Source organism: Perca flavescens, chromosome 4 (assembly GCF_004354835.1).
Source record: "Perca flavescens isolate YP-PL-M2 chromosome 4, PFLA_1.0, whole genome shotgun sequence".
Classification (NCBI taxonomy): domain Eukaryota; kingdom Metazoa; phylum Chordata; class Actinopteri; order Perciformes; family Percidae; genus Perca; species Perca flavescens.
This window is the reverse complement of record NC_041334.1, coordinates 8679963-8696683: the sequence shown is the minus strand read 5'-3', so window position 1 is coordinate 8696683 and position 16721 is coordinate 8679963. Positions and strand designations below refer to the sequence as shown.

General features: G+C 42.9%; 1 protein-coding gene across 5 annotated transcripts; it reads left to right on the top strand.

Moving 5' to 3' along the window:
• The first annotated feature begins 773 nt into the window (after positions 1–773).
• Positions 774–13780, top strand: znf831 (zinc finger protein 831). Of its 5 annotated transcripts, none has more exons than XM_028576712.1 (5): positions 774–1097; positions 1390–1550; positions 2242–7041; positions 9643–9884; positions 11487–13780. In XM_028576712.1, exons 3-5 carry the CDS (start codon positions 2826–2828, stop codon positions 12279–12281), a joined length of 5253 nt encoding a protein of 1750 aa, XP_028432513.1. In that variant the 5' UTR covers positions 774–1097; positions 1390–1550; positions 2242–2825; the 3' UTR covers positions 12282–13780. The 5 variants fall into 5 exon arrangements, with proteins under 5 accessions (XP_028432513.1, XP_028432515.1, XP_028432517.1 ...); XM_028576714.1 differs by having other exon boundaries at positions 774–1550; positions 2242–2441; positions 2850–7041; XM_028576716.1 differs by having other exon boundaries at positions 774–1550; positions 2242–5727; positions 5938–7041.
• Positions 13781–16721: the final 2941 nt, after the last annotated feature.

The following is a 16721-nucleotide window of genomic DNA, read 5'->3' as shown; positions in this document are numbered from 1 at the left end:
ATCGGCTTGCTTTCAGGTCTGAACTTTCCGCGAAGCTTGCGCAGAGATCAACTGCGCAACTGGGTTATGGGTTGCCAGGTTGAGATGACGAAAATTTTATATGGTGTGTGGATTACGTTTCATACGATCTGGCAACTGGTCAACATTAGACAAACATATTGGTCCGATTATTTATAAAGGAGTTTGGGCCATGCAAATTATGGGAGTTTCCCGGGAGAAATAAGAAACCGGGAGGGATCCGGGAGATAGGGCTAAAAAATGGGAGAAATCCGGGAAAAACGGGAGTGTTGGCAGGTATGGCATAATGTAACACTCAAACACAATACTCATCTTCTTTCATGCTGTCCACATAAGGATGTCCCAACTGTGTCTCTGACATTGGCTAGCATTGGCCATTAGGTGGCATTGCTATGTGGACAAAACGTGGGTGTATATGTGAAAAAGTATGTGTTGCATTTGTATTTTTATGTCGTCATGAACTGTTAAAAAAATAGCAATGATCTGCTGTTGACATTTGGGTCAAACAAATGGTTGTGTATAGCTGTGTGAGATCATACATTTTGTTCGCTGGTTTAATCATGTAGTTGAAGGAAACTGCTGCCACAAATAACACATCATTCCTCAGGATTTTTCCAATTCCTGAGTTTGAAACGGAGCAATCGCAATCTGTATTCTGCTTTTTAAATTCACTATTTTGCTGTTTAAATCCAGCAACAGCAAATGCAGCCAAGAAATGAGACACTGTTTTTCAGAAAAGGGCAACTGTACTACTATATAAGCGTGTGCGGTGTGAACTGGTGTAACCCTGCAAAAATGAAACATACTGTAAGGGGGCAGTGGTTGGAGGTGGGAGATTCACTCCATCCACTCACAACTCATCCATTTGCTCTCTGCCTGAGAAAGTGAGAGCATTGCACGTGCAGCAAAGCAGCCACAGCAGCATTAGCTTCGCTGCACCCTTGTCTTTGTGGGTGTATGAAACACAGTGTGTAGGAGGAAGAAGGTAGGTGGGTGCGCAGGTTTATAAGTGGGCTAGAAGTCCGGTACTGCCTCAAACTGTTGATTGTAAAGTCAGTAGGCCAACGTGACTGTTGAAGGTAAGCTCGCCTCTGTGACTGCACTTCCTCTGCCAAACAGTCGCTTTCCCTTCTGCACAACACTTTGTGTTAGCTTTAAATCCTTCCATGTGTGCTCAGGGCCTCTGTGCTCTTTCACTCTGTGTAATCTATGTTTTCAACTTGTCCTCCGGAAGTCTTTGTTGGAGAGCTACACACCCACCCAGCCAGCCCTCACTCTCCTCCTCTCTGCCTCACCACTTTCATAGTACATCTTTTTTTTCTTCTTTTTTTTTTTTTTTCTCATTTGCATTTCTTCCGCTTCCTCAACAAGAAACCGTTCACGTGAAAGAGCTGTGAGAGACAATCAGACTGGAACACACGGCCTTGGATGACAGGAGAGATTGACAGCAGCAGGAACCCTGAGGATGGGGCTGTTCCCTGCAGAAGACCAAGCTGGACGACTGTTGCTGATTGAAGTGCAAAGTACAAAAGGTGAGTGACTTTTGCATGATTTTCTTTTTCTTGTCTTTTTTTTTTTTTTTTTTTTTTTTTTTTTTACAGTTTTCCGTTATGTCTCGGTTTGTTATTCTTACCTCCACACAGTGATGGCAACACCATCAGATAGTTCCTCTTTTCAAACATTCCGCCGTCAGAACAGAAGTTGGAAATCAGATTAACAGAGCAGATAATGTTGATGCTTAAAAACCTTTTTTCAGGACAGTTGGACATCTTTTTAAATCAATTCCAGGACACCCTTGTACATAACTGACTACATGTGTTTGTTGAGTAAAACATCCCTCTGAATACTTCAAAGGTCCACACTACAGTTGAATGTCTTTATAAAGTTGCAGCATGTGTAACAATGTGACATATTTACATAGCTGAAAGGAAATGAAAGCACATTACAGTAAGAGGGTAGATCTAAGTTCCAAGTAAATCATGTTTAAAATTACACTACACTCACACAGCGCTTCTTGTTTTCACTCAAATATGAACTTTCCTCAGTGAAACATATCTAACGTGGGTGTTCTAAAGCTGTACAACTAAAAAAGCCTGCTCCTCATGCAAAGTTTACCTCTGTGGGTGAATTATGCAAAGTCATCATACATGTAGAAGCAGCATGACGGCAACAGGAAATGAAATTTGCTTGACCTGATATGAAGCTATTTATCTTTTCATGTAGGTGGCTTTACCCTCTGATCAGATTACTCCACAAATATGACTGTCTGTCAGGAGACAAAGCTGCCACATGCTACTGTGAACATCAAGGGAATGCCATTTAATTGGTGCGGACTGGAGACAGAACAACCGCTAATGTCAGCAGACACATTTCATTTGAGTATATAAAAGCCTCTGATCTCACTCCCTCATCCCTCTCTTGATGTGAGTCACTCTCCTCCATTCCCTCCTGTATATAGACCTTGCTATCCACGTTTGTGTCTCATATATTTCCACTGGCTGCTTACAAAAAAATATCTTAAAATGGTATCACTCAGATATAGATGTGTTTTTATTTTGGTGCTGCAGGATTGTGGACATCATTGCAAACCATGTCTCCCTGGATTGTATCACCATGCAGAATCCAGACTGGAGTAATTTCTATATTAGCCATCTGTCCTAAAGAGTACAGCATATCTGTCATATCATTTACTGCTTTCGTTCATTTATCCGTTGCTATGCTCCTTTTATTCTGTTATTCTTCCACCGGTGCAATAGCAAAATATTGTCTCTAAATAGATGGATCTGCCCTGTTTGATCTGAGGTCTAATGCAAACTGTTCTTATCTTACAGGTAATTAGAGACCTGGCACTGGTGCATCACGACAGCAGCGGGGTTACCATGGAGACTGGCAGGCCAGGATTGGCGAGTGTTCCAGTGCACATCAGCTCCGTCGCAGCGCAGACAGAGAAAAGGATGGAGGTCCAGGCCCCACTGACGGCTCTTTACATCCACACAGCACAGCCTGCAGCTGCCCGGGAGCCGGCCACACTGCATCTGGCCATGCCTCCACTTTACTCCAAGGAGACGCTTCCCTTTCTGACACTTCATATTGCCGGAGGACTGCAGTCTCAGCTGGGATTGAGTCTGCCAGCTGCTGCTGCACCCAGACCCAAGTCGGCAGGAAAGCACATGTGTCCTCACTGTGGACGGGACTGTATGAAGCCCAGTGTGCTGGAGAAGCATCTGCGCTGCCACACTGGGGAGCGGCCTTACCCCTGCACCACTTGCGGAGTTTCCTTCAAGACTCAGAGCAACCTCTACAAACATAAGCGTACTCAAGCTCATGCCCGCCTCTCGTCTGAATCGGAGCAGAGCAGCGTAGACAACATGTCCAGCTCCAATTTGTCTCTAGATGAGCGCAGCGAGAAGTCCGGCAGCATGGAAAAGGATGCCACACTACCTGCTGCTGAGATCACCTGTCCAGCCAGTGCTGCAAACGTCTACCCTGTAAAGACACAACGTTCTGTCAGTGAACAGAATGTGATGACCCCTGCGGGTCAGATAACAGAAGCAAATGAAAGAGAAGGAGAAAAACAGAGGCTGGGAAATGAAAACCCTCCGCTGACTACCAGTCGACATCTTCCCCTTCAAAGACAAGAAGCCACTCTGTTCTCCAAGCAGTGGGAGAGCTCCGAATCCCGAAGAAAATCCCAGAGCCACGAGAGCACAGACTCAGGCTTCAGTGAGAGCAGTGAGCACTATCCGAGCCCTGGCAGCGTTTTACCTGACCACAGTATGGATTCCCTCACCGAGTCCACTAAGGAGCATCTTGAAGAAACCCCCAGCACAGAAACCCCTTTGGCCCCAGGCCAGGATGGACAGGAACCCAAATACACTGCAAGGGAGCAGGAGCAGAAGACACTGGAAGAGCGCATATCTAAGCTAATTTCAGAAAATACAGCTGTCGTGGAGGACAAACAGCTGGAGAATGTAAGGCCACGGAAGACAGTTCTGTCAAAGCAGGGTAGCATTGACCTCCCCATGCCGTATACGTACAAGGACTCCTTTCACTTTGATATGAGGATCAGTAAGACTCCCAATTTTGGGTTACAAAGAAACAGGAAGCATGAGTTCTACAGCTCTGTGCCCACTCAGCAATCCAACACCATGGAGCATGCTCCCCTGACCCGCAGCAACTCCCTGCCTTTCAGCGTCACCCTCCTGCAGCCTGAGAGGAGCTGCCCAACCTCCTCCCATAACAGGGATTATGTAACACTTGTGCGGAGGGAAAGCTCCGGCCACATCAATCCAACAGGTTTCTCAATCAAGCCTGTAAACCAGCATTCATCCACCCATCGCCCACTGGTCCGGCAGACGGCCGTAGACGGCAACCACGCAACAGACGGTCTCTTCGTGAATTCATCTGTGGAGGAGGCGTGCACCAGCAGTCTCAGCTGCGATGGGGATGGTGGTGACATTTGCGGAGAGCCAAGCAACAGAAAGTTCCGGAGGAAGAAAGCACAGAAGTTTGCCTACAACAAGTGGTACATGTACGGGGGAGGGACATTTAAGAAGCTGTACAGTGCTGAGAAAGGTGGTGATGACAGTGTTATCAAAGGTAGGAAATGTTTGACAAACCCAGAGCATGAGGTTGTTCAGGGCCTGCCAAAATTTAATAAGGAGACAGTAACAACAACAGGATCAACAATCACCCTCAACAGCAGCAGTGCAACTCTGTGTCATCCAGGCTGCCCTCCTGCCAAACTATCTCTGGTCCCTGCTGGGGATTTGAATCTAATAACCAGCCAGCTTCCGACATCATGCAGCTCTCTCAAGACTCCTCTCCAGAGAAACCTGTCTTTGTCAATACTGCCATTATCTTCAATTGGATCATCGGTTAGCCACCAAACAGACAGCATGAGCAGAGCAGAACCTGGGAGAATGATCGATGAAGAAAAACATACTGACTCCACCTTGCAGCTCCGTGGAGCCCATATTCCCTCCGACAGGAAAAAACAGAAAACTGATGACAAAATAATTTGCCCTCTGGAGATTAAAACCGACCCAAACACACCAACTCATCCCCTTCCCTCTGTCGCTGGCATTGCGCCTCAGCAGGACACAAATCTCAGTTATATCAACCTTCAAAAACATACCCAGTTAAAAGCAGCTCTCTTCCCAACATGCATAATCAATGCAAATACACCATCTGTTAGCACCTCGCCAGCCACTTCCACACCCTCCCCTGCCAAGGCCAGCTTCCTACCCAAGTACCAGCTCAGGTTACCTAATGCTGCTGAACCTGATTCAAATACTTCACCGCATGTTGTGGATAAACCAACGGGAACTTTCACCTCTGCTCTGTCATCTTCTCACACTGAGCAAACCTCACTCTCGCTCAAAACGTCTGTCACCTCACCGTTGATGCAGACTTGTGATATCAAAAAGACAAATGCTTTTAGCTCCACACAAGACCAGCTCTTCTTGCCTTGCACAGCCACAACTATGTGTCAGGCTAAAACATCAAGACTAAGTCCAAATGCTGTAGAGCACAGGCAATTTGCAGCAAACACAATAACCACATCCTGCCTACAAAATGATCAGGCAGGATTATGCAGCACTTTAATACACACTCTTAAATCTGCACGGAGCTCAGCGCCTATGCAGTTACCCAGACCTGATGCACCCTCGAACATCCCTGCAACACCTGCCGTAACCACAGCAAACAGTAAGTCATCTGGTGCTGACATTACAGCTTTCTCACAAGGTCTAACTAACCCTAACCCTCCTCTGTCACACACACAATCGCCAGCATCAGACCAGTTGAGCCCTATAAACAGTGCATACGGCAGCTCAAACACTCCGGTCGTTCCTTGTCACATTGTACCGTATAACCACATGCAGCCGGATGCTCAGAACGTGTTTCATGTTCACACAGCAGACCTCCAGATCTGCCTCCAAATCATATCTGACGAGCAGCTGGCTCTCATGGAACCCCAAATCGAGAGGCAAGCAGGTAGCACCCTCTCACAGAGAAGGGATGTGAAAGCAGTGGCCTCTGAAGTGATCCCGAATAAAGCTCAAAGCTCTGTCACCATGGAAAGTAGCAATGATGGAAGGGACCATCACCAGCAAGGACATCAACAGCAGAGGTACCAAAGTGAGTCCTTACCCACACACAAAAAACCTCCACTGTCTGCACAAATTGGGAGGGCAGAGCCAAATCTCCCCCTGACTAAAGACCGTATTTCCACTCAGGCTACAGTATCAGCTCAATCTACACCTCCTGAAGCACTAGGCTCGTCGCTACGCCCACACCAATACGCTCATGTAAACAAGTTCACTGTGACTCAGAGCTCTACGGGCAATATAATGTCAACTTCTGCTTCACTCAAAGGTGTAAAGTCAGGAAGGAGCCACACTTCAGAGGAGGAACATGCCCTTTCTCTGAACCGTTGTGCTGAGGAGCAGCTTTTGCGGGACAGAAGGGTCAGCCAAGGTGGATTGACCTTTCAAACACTCTCTGGCCAACACAAGCTCAGCGGGACCTCTCTCTCTCACTTTAAAAATCAAGCAGCTTCATGTAATGTAGGCACAATGAAATCCACGGGCGAAGCCTTTGCATACGGAAGCAGCAGGTTAGAAAGTGGAGAAACCCAACCCCCTCTGCAGGTCGGCCTCAGTCAGGCCTCCGGTGCTGCAGGTGCTGATGAACTCTCTGGGTCAGTTTCTTCAATTTCCATCAATAAATGCAAAGCTTCAAGACAGTTGAACTCACAAGCAACCATCTATGGCAGTAATTCAGTGGAATCAACATTATCAGAGGCATTCATTTCAATGAAACATGCAAACATGGGATGTGACAGGGTGGGACCTTCAGAGGGTTCCCAGGAAATGACTCCAAGTGAATTACAGGATTTAAACAGTTCAGCCCACTCAGAAAAACAACTTGCTCACTTTATTTCAGTGTCTTCTAACATCAGTTTAGAAGGACCCAAAGACATCACAGCTGTGCTTACAAGTATTCAGAGCGCTCCTGCAGGTAATTATGTGACTATTTTAAGTATATGAAGTATTCATGTGGTATGTGAGCTGAATGATATACTGTACAGTGTGAAAAGTTGTCATTGATTAGGCTTTGTAGTCAAGCACATTGGATTTAAATGTAAACAATGACTATGAGGGTAATAGCTGATTTCAGGGCGTTTGATAGTGTTCACATCCACTTTAGGTGAACACTTTGTGTCTTATAGTCCCCCGATTCTAGGACAATGACCCTAACCATACAGTTTACACAGGGCAACCGACTGCCAAGGTCCCCTGAAGCCTGAAGTTTATATTGTGTTAGTCTCCCTTTGCCAGACCTTCCTCCACAGCACTGCGGAGGAGGGTCTGGCTAGTCCACACAGCATTCCGGGATGGGAGATAAACATGCTCTGGTTTATTGGTATATTTTTAAACCAATCACAATCATCTTGGGCGGCGCTAGGCGCTGGCCGGAGCCACCGTGCCTCTGCAAAATAGCCTCGGGAAGGAACTTGTTTTGGTTGAACATGTATATGTTCAAAAGTAGTTTTAGTCATGCAACAGAAAACTCAGATTGGACAGATAGTCTAGCTAGCTGTCTGGATTTACCCTGCAGAGATCTGAGGAGCAGTTAACCATAGTCCTCAGAAATCCACCAAAGTTTAGAACAGCAGGCAGGGTTCTCCGTTAACATAATTGATGTGAATTAAAGGCAAAGCAAGGCAAGTTTATTTATCTAGGCCTAGCACAATTCATACACAATGGCAATACAAAGTGCTTTACAAATGAGCAGTAGTGTGTATTTATTCAAACAAACAAATGTATAATTATGTGTAAAGTAATGAAAATAATAAGTTACAAAATGGAGAGAAATGTTAAGTTTTAAATTGGAATGGACGAAAACGGTATAGCTACTTGTTTTGCGCAAACATGTCAGTTCTAAATTGTGCGTAAGAGGGCTCTTGAGTGTGCGTAGGTTCTTTTCTTACCTAAGAACTAGTGATGGCCAAATGAAGCTTCGTGAACCATTTTCCCTTTTTTTTCTGAGCCCACTAGATGGGGCTCTCTCTTCAACAAAGCGTTATAAACACACTGAATTGCCATTCCTTTAACCTTTTTCTTTGAACAGAGAGTGCCATCTAGTGAGCTCAGAAAATAAAGATTGACCATCACTACTAAGAACAAATCCCAAATAAGAAAACATTGGTGAATACCAGAATTTTCGTGAAAACTGCGTAAGTGGGGTTTAAGAACACATTAGTTCTTAAGAACGTTTGGTGAATGAGGCCCAATGTGTTGACATGGTGCATCTTCCTATGAATGTGTTTAGCCCAGAGTGTACAGGGAGAAGGTGATGGAGGTGTTAACAGGGGGCCACAGCTCATTGTGCCCCATTGCCCCAAGGAATTGTAAAAGATTTGCTAAAAAAAAATATACAAAAATACATTTACATTTACATGTAAAAGGACTACAAATAATGTTTGTCTGGTGTGGTTGTGAACAGCCTCAAATGAACCTCATGGTCACTGTTTAGTACAGAGACAACAAGAATGTGTCTGATCTAATACTGAAAAACAGACTGCTCTGGATTGCTTTTACTAACAAAGTTGAATCTGTGCACATTTCAAGACAAACCAGTTTTTACCACAAGATGGCATTATAAGACCACTGGTTTGCAGAGTGCAAGCCTTGTCTGGTTTTGTGTACTGCAGAATCACCAAAACCCACAACTGATGTGGAATTCTTTTAACTATCACTATCTGAATCTTTAGTTATGGACAAAATAGTCAAATCATGGTTCATTTAAACATGTCTCCATAGTGAAAACTCACAGTCCATGCGGCTTTGGTTCGACCATTGTTGTCCTTGTTACTGTGACATGTGGGCTGTCCACAGGCTTGCACAGAAAGGTAGTGTCCTGCCATGTTTTTCATTCCATGCCCGTCACAGCACAGAGCACCATTTTACCCACTCTTTAAATGACTGGAGTTTGTGTGGGCTTCATATTCTGCTCCTGGCTGAAGCAAAACAACAAACTACGTTTCTAATTGTCCTGGAAAGACTTGTCACCAACACTAGTGTTCAGGCACATGATAGTAAATTATAGTAAAGTGGGGGTGATGATGGCACAGTGGATATGACACTAGGTTCAATTCCCACTGCGGTTGGGGGCAAAAAACATCATTGAGCCCTCTGACATATGTAGTAATTGTAAGTTGCTATGGGTAATAGCGTCAGCTAAATGACATGTAAAGTAAGGAGTGGACAGGGGAGGAAAGGTCCATGTGCCCTAAGAGTTTGGCAGAGCAAGGGAATTCCAATTTCCAATCTATGAGCCCATTAATTTTTCATAAAGACAATTACTGTTAAAGCCTCCATGGCATATCATGTCTAAGCACATTTGTCCATGTGTATCACGACGATATGATTTGCTATTAATATAACACATTTCATTCATTATTTTGTCATTTACTATGATCTATGTTGTTGTTTTGCTTTTATCCAAAGTCAGCTACAGTTTGTACATTCAGTTTTCAGGTGAATGATTAGCATTAACATTGTGGATTCACCGTCCTAAAGAAAACAACTGTTTTTTTTTTATTTGGTTTGCTTATAGAAGGACCCCCCCTGGCCCAGACACTGGGACATGGAGAGGCCCCTGGGCATCCAGACTGCAGGCCCAGGAAGAGCCAAGAGGATGGAAGGACAAACGTCCAATGCATGGAGGGGCGAGGTGGTGGAGGGGTGGCAGGAGAGGATAAGAACAGAGAGGTTGAGACGGACGAGGTGCCGGGACAGTGGGAAAAGGCCGAGTCAAACTGCACATACACGTGTTTAGCTGATATGGCAAAGCCAGAGGTGAGATTTAATGAATGTATTTACTGCTCACTGGCTTCATGCTATGAATGTTTCAGTATTTACGTTGCACACATTGGTGTCATTTGACAAATGATTGCACAGCCCAGACAAAAAAATAAAGGGTCGTCACTACTGAGACTTTGTTCACATGTATATACTATATATATACTACACATAAACCCTCTCTAAACTACACACATGCTAAAGCGACATGGCACACAAATGCCAAAACTGATTCTTTCCAATCCGGCATTCTTTCTAAATACTTCTTTTATTGTTTTAATTATTCTTAAACTCTTAAACGTTCAACAAATCCCTCTGAGCCCGATGTATTCAGACTGTCCTGACCTGGGGAACAGCCAGATGTATTCAGACTGTCCTGACCTGGGGAGGTTTCAGTCGTGATTGTTGTTACAGAATTGTTTTTCATTTTTTAATGACTTTTACCAAGAAATTAAACATTTGCAGCACAATTAGATTAGATTAGATTAGATTCAACTTTATTGTCATTGTGCAGAGTACAAGTACAAAGACAACGAAATGCAGTTTGCGTCTAACCAGAAGTGCAAAAAAAGCAGGAAAGTACAATGTGATACACAAAGTATAGACAGGTAAAAAGGACAGTTCTCTGCGCTTCTGCAGACCACAACAATCCAGTGTAACCAAGGCAGGACACAACAGTATAAAATAACAAAAAATTGCCAGTGCAACACAGATGTCTTCTTACTTGATGGTTTTATTTCTTAAGGTACATAACAGTGACTAACGTTTTGATGTAAGGTTACATCTTCATCAGAGTCCTAGTATAGACAGGTGGTGCATAGGCAGGACAGGAAATATATTGCAGTGTTATAAGAGCAGAATAAATATGGCTATGTAATATGAACAATGTATGAACAGCATGTACAGATATGTGCAATGTAGTAGCAGTGACATTATAATAGTAGTAAGAATAATATAGATATATGCAGTGTATTAGCAGAATATATAATAAGAAAAACAGAGTAAATACGGATATTCTGTATGAACCATATAGACAGATATGTACAGTATAGTACAGCTATATACAGTGTGGTAACATTATAAGAGTAGTAAGAAAAAGTGTATGTGCAGGACGAATAATACGAAGAGCAGTAGAATCTGGCTATGTATAGGTTTAATTACAGTATGTACATTTGTAAATAAATAAATAGAACAGTATGGGTGCAATAGGGTAGTGCAAATTGTCCGTGGGGGGGGCTGCAACAGAAAAGTATGTGGTAGAAAAAGAAAAAGGATTTAGACGACAGAACAGAAATTTATATCACAGAAGCACACATGGTAGCAAGTCAGCTATAAATCATGAGGCTTTATGAGCTTTTTGCCAAAGTTGAAAACATCAGCAATCCATTATAACAGAAGCAGAACTCCACCATAGGATTTCAAACGTCATGGTGTGTAATTGAAAGTTACAAAAGCAATTTAACTCTCCACTGTGATGGTTTTATCACAATTCATAACTCACTGGACACACTAGGCATTGTGGTATTTGAGCTACGCAGGAAGCCAGGGACAGGAGGATGATGACTGTATTATTGTTCTATTCTTCTTTCCTCTTAACAGGGAGAAGACAGAAGGGTAAAGGTGGATTCCTTTAAAGACCCTTGGCTATCTGAGCAGCATCTTCATAATCTTTCCCAGACACACTCAGGAATGTCTGAGAACCCTCCACAGAGCCCTCATCAAGCTCCAAGCAAGTCTAACAACCTGAATCATTGTGCCAGCAGCAGTCAGAAGAGTCTTTTCAATCCTCCACAGGCTCCACTGGACATGAACAACTTCTATTTCTCACAACAACACTGGGAAAGCAGCATCCTCCATAACCAACAAACACAGATCTTATGTGAATCAGATTCAAGTCAAGGTATCAGAGCACAGGCCCCATTAACAGAAACACAACATGCTCTTTCACAGATTGAGTCCAGCCCTCAGCAAACACCAACATGTTCCCACCAGGACCAGCAGCAGAGCAGCATCTCAGCTAACAACATCCCAGCAGTGAGCTCAAGTGTCTCGCCTGACGTCAACACATCACCCTCCACTCACCCCAGCCATTTTTTTTATTCTGTTCGAGTCAGTAAAGCTGCTGCTGGATTGACAGGGGAAACGTCATCAGAGCCCTTCACGTCCCCAGAACCTGATGACTATCAAGACACCAAGGATACAGCAGCAACTGACTGCACGAGTCAGAGCAGTGACATTACCAACAAATGCCACTCTTTTTACTTGTCTGGCCAGCTTTGTGGCTACGAGCCAGATTGTCCGCCCAGTGGAGTACGGCCTGTTCAAAGCTGCCTGGAATACACAGAAGACACCAGCAGTAGTGACGATGAAGGAAAGCTTATCATTGAACTTTAGGGCAATATGCACATATTTATCTGCTGCAGAGATATGTTTTTCAGAGTGGAGGCAGAAATAATATCTATGGCCGAGTTAAGTTAGTGGGCAGAGCCAAAAGAACCACATGTGTAAACTCAAAATAACTGCCATTGACATTAACGGTCAATGGGCAACTTGCAAGAATAGTAGGTTGAATAATGCTGCGTTCATGTCCTATCACACAAAGGAGTTCCAAGATAGTAGTGTGACGGTATCTCCCACATGAAATCACTGAACCAATCCCACATGACATCACTGAACCAAACACAAAACAGCTGCCAAGCCACCATCGCAGGCACTTATAAAATCCATTAAATGGAGCAATACACTGTTTATATCTGGTTTCATTTGTAAACAAACAAGTCCAAATATGTAACATGATAAAAAAATGGCTAATTTAGCCTTACTTTCCATTTACCTGGTGTGACTACAAAGCTAATGGGGCTAACCATCTGGGATTGATTCAATCGATTTGTGTCAATAACTGGAGGTTTGAATGCAGCATTACACATGTAGGGGCTTGCCTGCAGCCTGCAATACACCACACCAAACACCCAGGCTTACTGAATATATGAATGAATATGAATGGCATTGACCATGTTTTCATTTTTTCATTTGTGACATTCGATGTCACAAACGTTTCTGTCTGTTACCTCATTATAAAAATGAACAATCATCATTTAGGAATCACTTACAAGCACTGAAGATAGCATGGTTGTTGTTTCTGTTAGCAGAGTGTGCATGCTTCACATTACTCGCTCCCCCCTGCTTCCCCTGATGTCTGTTTTGCCTCATGAGTGTTGACAAAAAGATTGCGGCTGCTTCTAATCTAACCAATGAGATGACTTCTGCACCTATGAACTGTTATACTACTTCTCACACATCATCTGTGCCGCCTACCTTCCCTCACTCACTCTCTCTCTCTCTCTCTCTCTCTCTCTCTCTCATTAAGTGCACTCTGTAACTTTCCCAGACAACACCTGTGCGTGTGACTCATGTGCACATGCTGCCAAATAGCAGTTAGTAGATCTCTGCTGCCAATCAGATCACCCAGGTGAAGCGGCCATTGGCTGGATGGGCATGACCCTTTTCCCAGTCTGAGTTTTGTAATGAGTCAGCAGCTATGATTAGGCACCGGCACTCACGACAACAGGAAATGGGTGTATGTGAACATTTCTGTACATAATTCCACAACTATAACTCACGCTGACTTATTTGTCAATCCTCATCCCAGTATTGGTCATAAAACATTTTGGACTTGACAGGTTTATGTGTGCAGGAAAGTGAGCTGATTTATTATTGTGTGAAAAATATGAATATTTGTTTAGTTGTCATTTTTTCTAATTTTATATTCTTGTATAAGTAAGCATAACTGATAAAACAAATACATTCATCTTCCATTCATTGCATTTATTGTTTACTGTTTTAAACCATTTTAACAACAGGAGAGGTCAATTAAAGAATTTTCCTGGTCTGATCGTGTGGCTCTATTTTTCACTTTAACCTCTGACTTGTTGTAAGTTGCTGTAGTCCTGAAGGAGACCAGGTTTATGAGCAGTTTTAAATATTTTAATGCTCATGAGTTTCTGCCGCCGTTGCTATGGAAACCAAGCAAGTCAGGGGCACACATCAGAAACTACTTTTCAACCTGGACCTTATTTTCCTATGTTTTTGTGTCTAAGTGACTGATGTGAACAACAATCAGTATTAAGCGAGATTGCTGCAGTCGGCAGCAGAGAAACAAGCCACAATGTAAGTTAATAGGGCAATTGTCCAGCTTGTATTTACCTTCACAAAAGTGAAGATGAGAAAAGGGTATTTTACAATAACTATGAATGCACCACGAGTTTTACCAATTTTAAGTAAACGCAACCTTTATTCACGTCTGTGTTGTTTTTCCGACAACAGCAGTGACCAAGTGTTAACTAGTTTGTGTCTTTTAGCTCGTAGCTTTAGCAGCAGACTGTTGTTTATATACTGTCTATGGTTGTATGTCCAGCTGTTTCACAATTTCATAGTGGTTGGTGTAAACCGGGACATTTTAGCGTCCCGACAGGCTTTTGTCGGGACTCGGGACAAGCAACTTAAAATCGGGACTGTCCCGGTCAAACCGGGACGTCTGGTCGCCCTAGATTAATTGGTAATCAATAGCACTTGGCTTTGAGAGCTCCATAGTTTAAAGATTCAGAGTGTCTATTTGCACCCCCGGTACGAATAGCCTCGGCCACACAGCTGAGCTATTCACACTCTGTGACGTAACAACACAAAAACGTTGCTCGTGTGCACCGAAATCATGGCGGACGTTCATCTTCCATGACAGCAGAAACTGGCATATTAGGGAAGTTTTGTCTCTAAAGTTTATAACAATTTAATTTCTAGTGCAAAATGGATACTACAGTTGCGCTTTCTGTCTTTAGTGAAAGCATACAACCGTTAGTTTGTTAGTTAGTACCATAGGTTAGTACCTATTTTTTATACAGTATGGTTATGTAGCAACCGCGGCTTGAAGAAACCAAGTGGTAAACAGTTGTATAACATTCTGTAAGAACCGCTAGGTGAGTGGTTTGAACATGAGCTTTGGTTTGGGAGTCTGGAGTTTGATTCCCCACTGAGGTGATCTTGTTTTTTTCATGTTGGATTCGATAATTTGCATGCAATTGCGCAAGTCAGGGTCCGCAAATTAGGTTTTGGTAACGTTCCCTGAACTTTCCCTAAACATTCTGTGTTAGTGGGGAACGCAACATGTTTTTTGCAGGGTGGTAGCATGTGAATGGTGAAAAGTAAATGGCATAACTGAAGACAAGAAGTCAATAAAAGCCTGCACACTCTCTCATTAACTCTCTTGTTACCATCTCTAATCTGATAACATGGTCAAGAATACACTAAACAAATCCCAATGTATCACCTAAATGGCAGTAGAGCCTTTTAGGATTAATTATAGCAAACACATAACTTTTTGTAAGATATCATACGCACAGTTGTATGACGATACGTTGTTCCAAGTGGACACACCAAAGCTACTTATGTTGACTGTGTTGATCAGATATATATTAGCAGTGAGGTGCTCAAACTATTTCTTACAGTGTTATTCTGGCATGGCCATTTCCAGCTTCCTCCTGCTGCTGTTTGCCCCAGAAAAAGTCCAAAACCAGACTTTCAATAATCTTTGGAATTGGATGCTGTATGAAAGGATAACACTGACCAGAGGCGGAGTCAGGACCCCCCATTACTAGGTCCGTAATAACACTGCAATAAACTGGCTAATGTCCCACCGACTGCTTATTGAGGGACATTACAATACTAGCAAGTTTTTTTAGAGCATGTGAGTAGAGTGGAATGGCAAGAATTGACACTCCTCGCTCACGGAGATATTCATTCCTTCTGCTCCCCCCGCTCAAAGCCCCTCTGCCCAATGTCACACCACACTCATCTCAGATTACACCTCAATCCTCTTAAAACACTCACTGCTCCCTTTTTAAAACATATATTTACAATCAGAAAGGACTTTATTGCCACAGTAGTTACCCTACGTGGAATTTGGCTTGGTGATCGGTGCATACATACACAAACATATTAAACATTAATAAGAATAAACAATAAATACAGAAACAAATATATACAAAATGTAAGCACTGTGTGCAATGAGCAGATGTATAGTCCACACATACATCCATGTATAATCTTATGTTGAAATTGTATCCTATATATTTCTGTGGTCTGATGATTATTTTACACACTAGGCATTTTCGCTACACACAAATAACGTGAAAAATGAATTATTGAAATAATAGTTACATTTTAAAAATGTTTTAATTCTGGTTTATAACTTTGTTTTCATGTTTTCCTTTTTATACTATCAACAAGTAGCAAAGACTTAATAGATGAAGGCTGTATATACCATATATTTTCTAACAGCTGTTTTTCTTAACCTTTGCGCTGCTTTGATAAGTGACAGTATATTTTAAGAAATCGGAAGCCTAATGTACATGGTGCCTACAATGTATGAGTGACTCATATCCTTGCTGAAATGCTACTGCTGTGTCTACCTCGCTATAAGAAGAATCTTTATACACAGAAACTGAGCTCACTGAGCAGGTGAACCACCAAATACTACCAGCTGTTGTTTCTCATTTCCTCTGTATATGACCAAGGTAATGTGGAGCTGGGTGGCATTCAAATTTGGTAACCTGATATTTGTGCCATGAGCGATGTACTGATGTTACCTGATCTTGAATCTCTGAACACAGAAGAAATGAATGACTTTTGTTGAGTCACTTCACAGCCTGTCACACATAAGTTACTCTACTAGTCACTGTGCTGGGGTTCTGTTTCAAGAGGCAGGATATTGTAGAAACACCAGTTGACAGATGAGTTTTAAGCTAGCAGCAGAGCTTGAGGGATGGCATTGTTGGCCGGTCG

Bases quoted from the DNA above. Each gene is read 5' to 3' on its own strand.
- znf831 (XM_028576712.1), top strand. From the start codon at position 2,826: ATGCAAACTGTTCTTATCTTACAGGTAATTAGAGACCTGGCACTGGTG. The intron at 7,042-9,642 runs GTAATTATGTGA...GTTTGCTTATAG, and splicing joins TATTCAGAGCGCTCCTGCAG to AAGGACCCCCCCTGGCCCAG. The intron at 9,885-11,486 runs GTGAGATTTAAT...TCCTCTTAACAG, and splicing joins CTGATATGGCAAAGCCAGAG to GGAGAAGACAGAAGGGTAAA.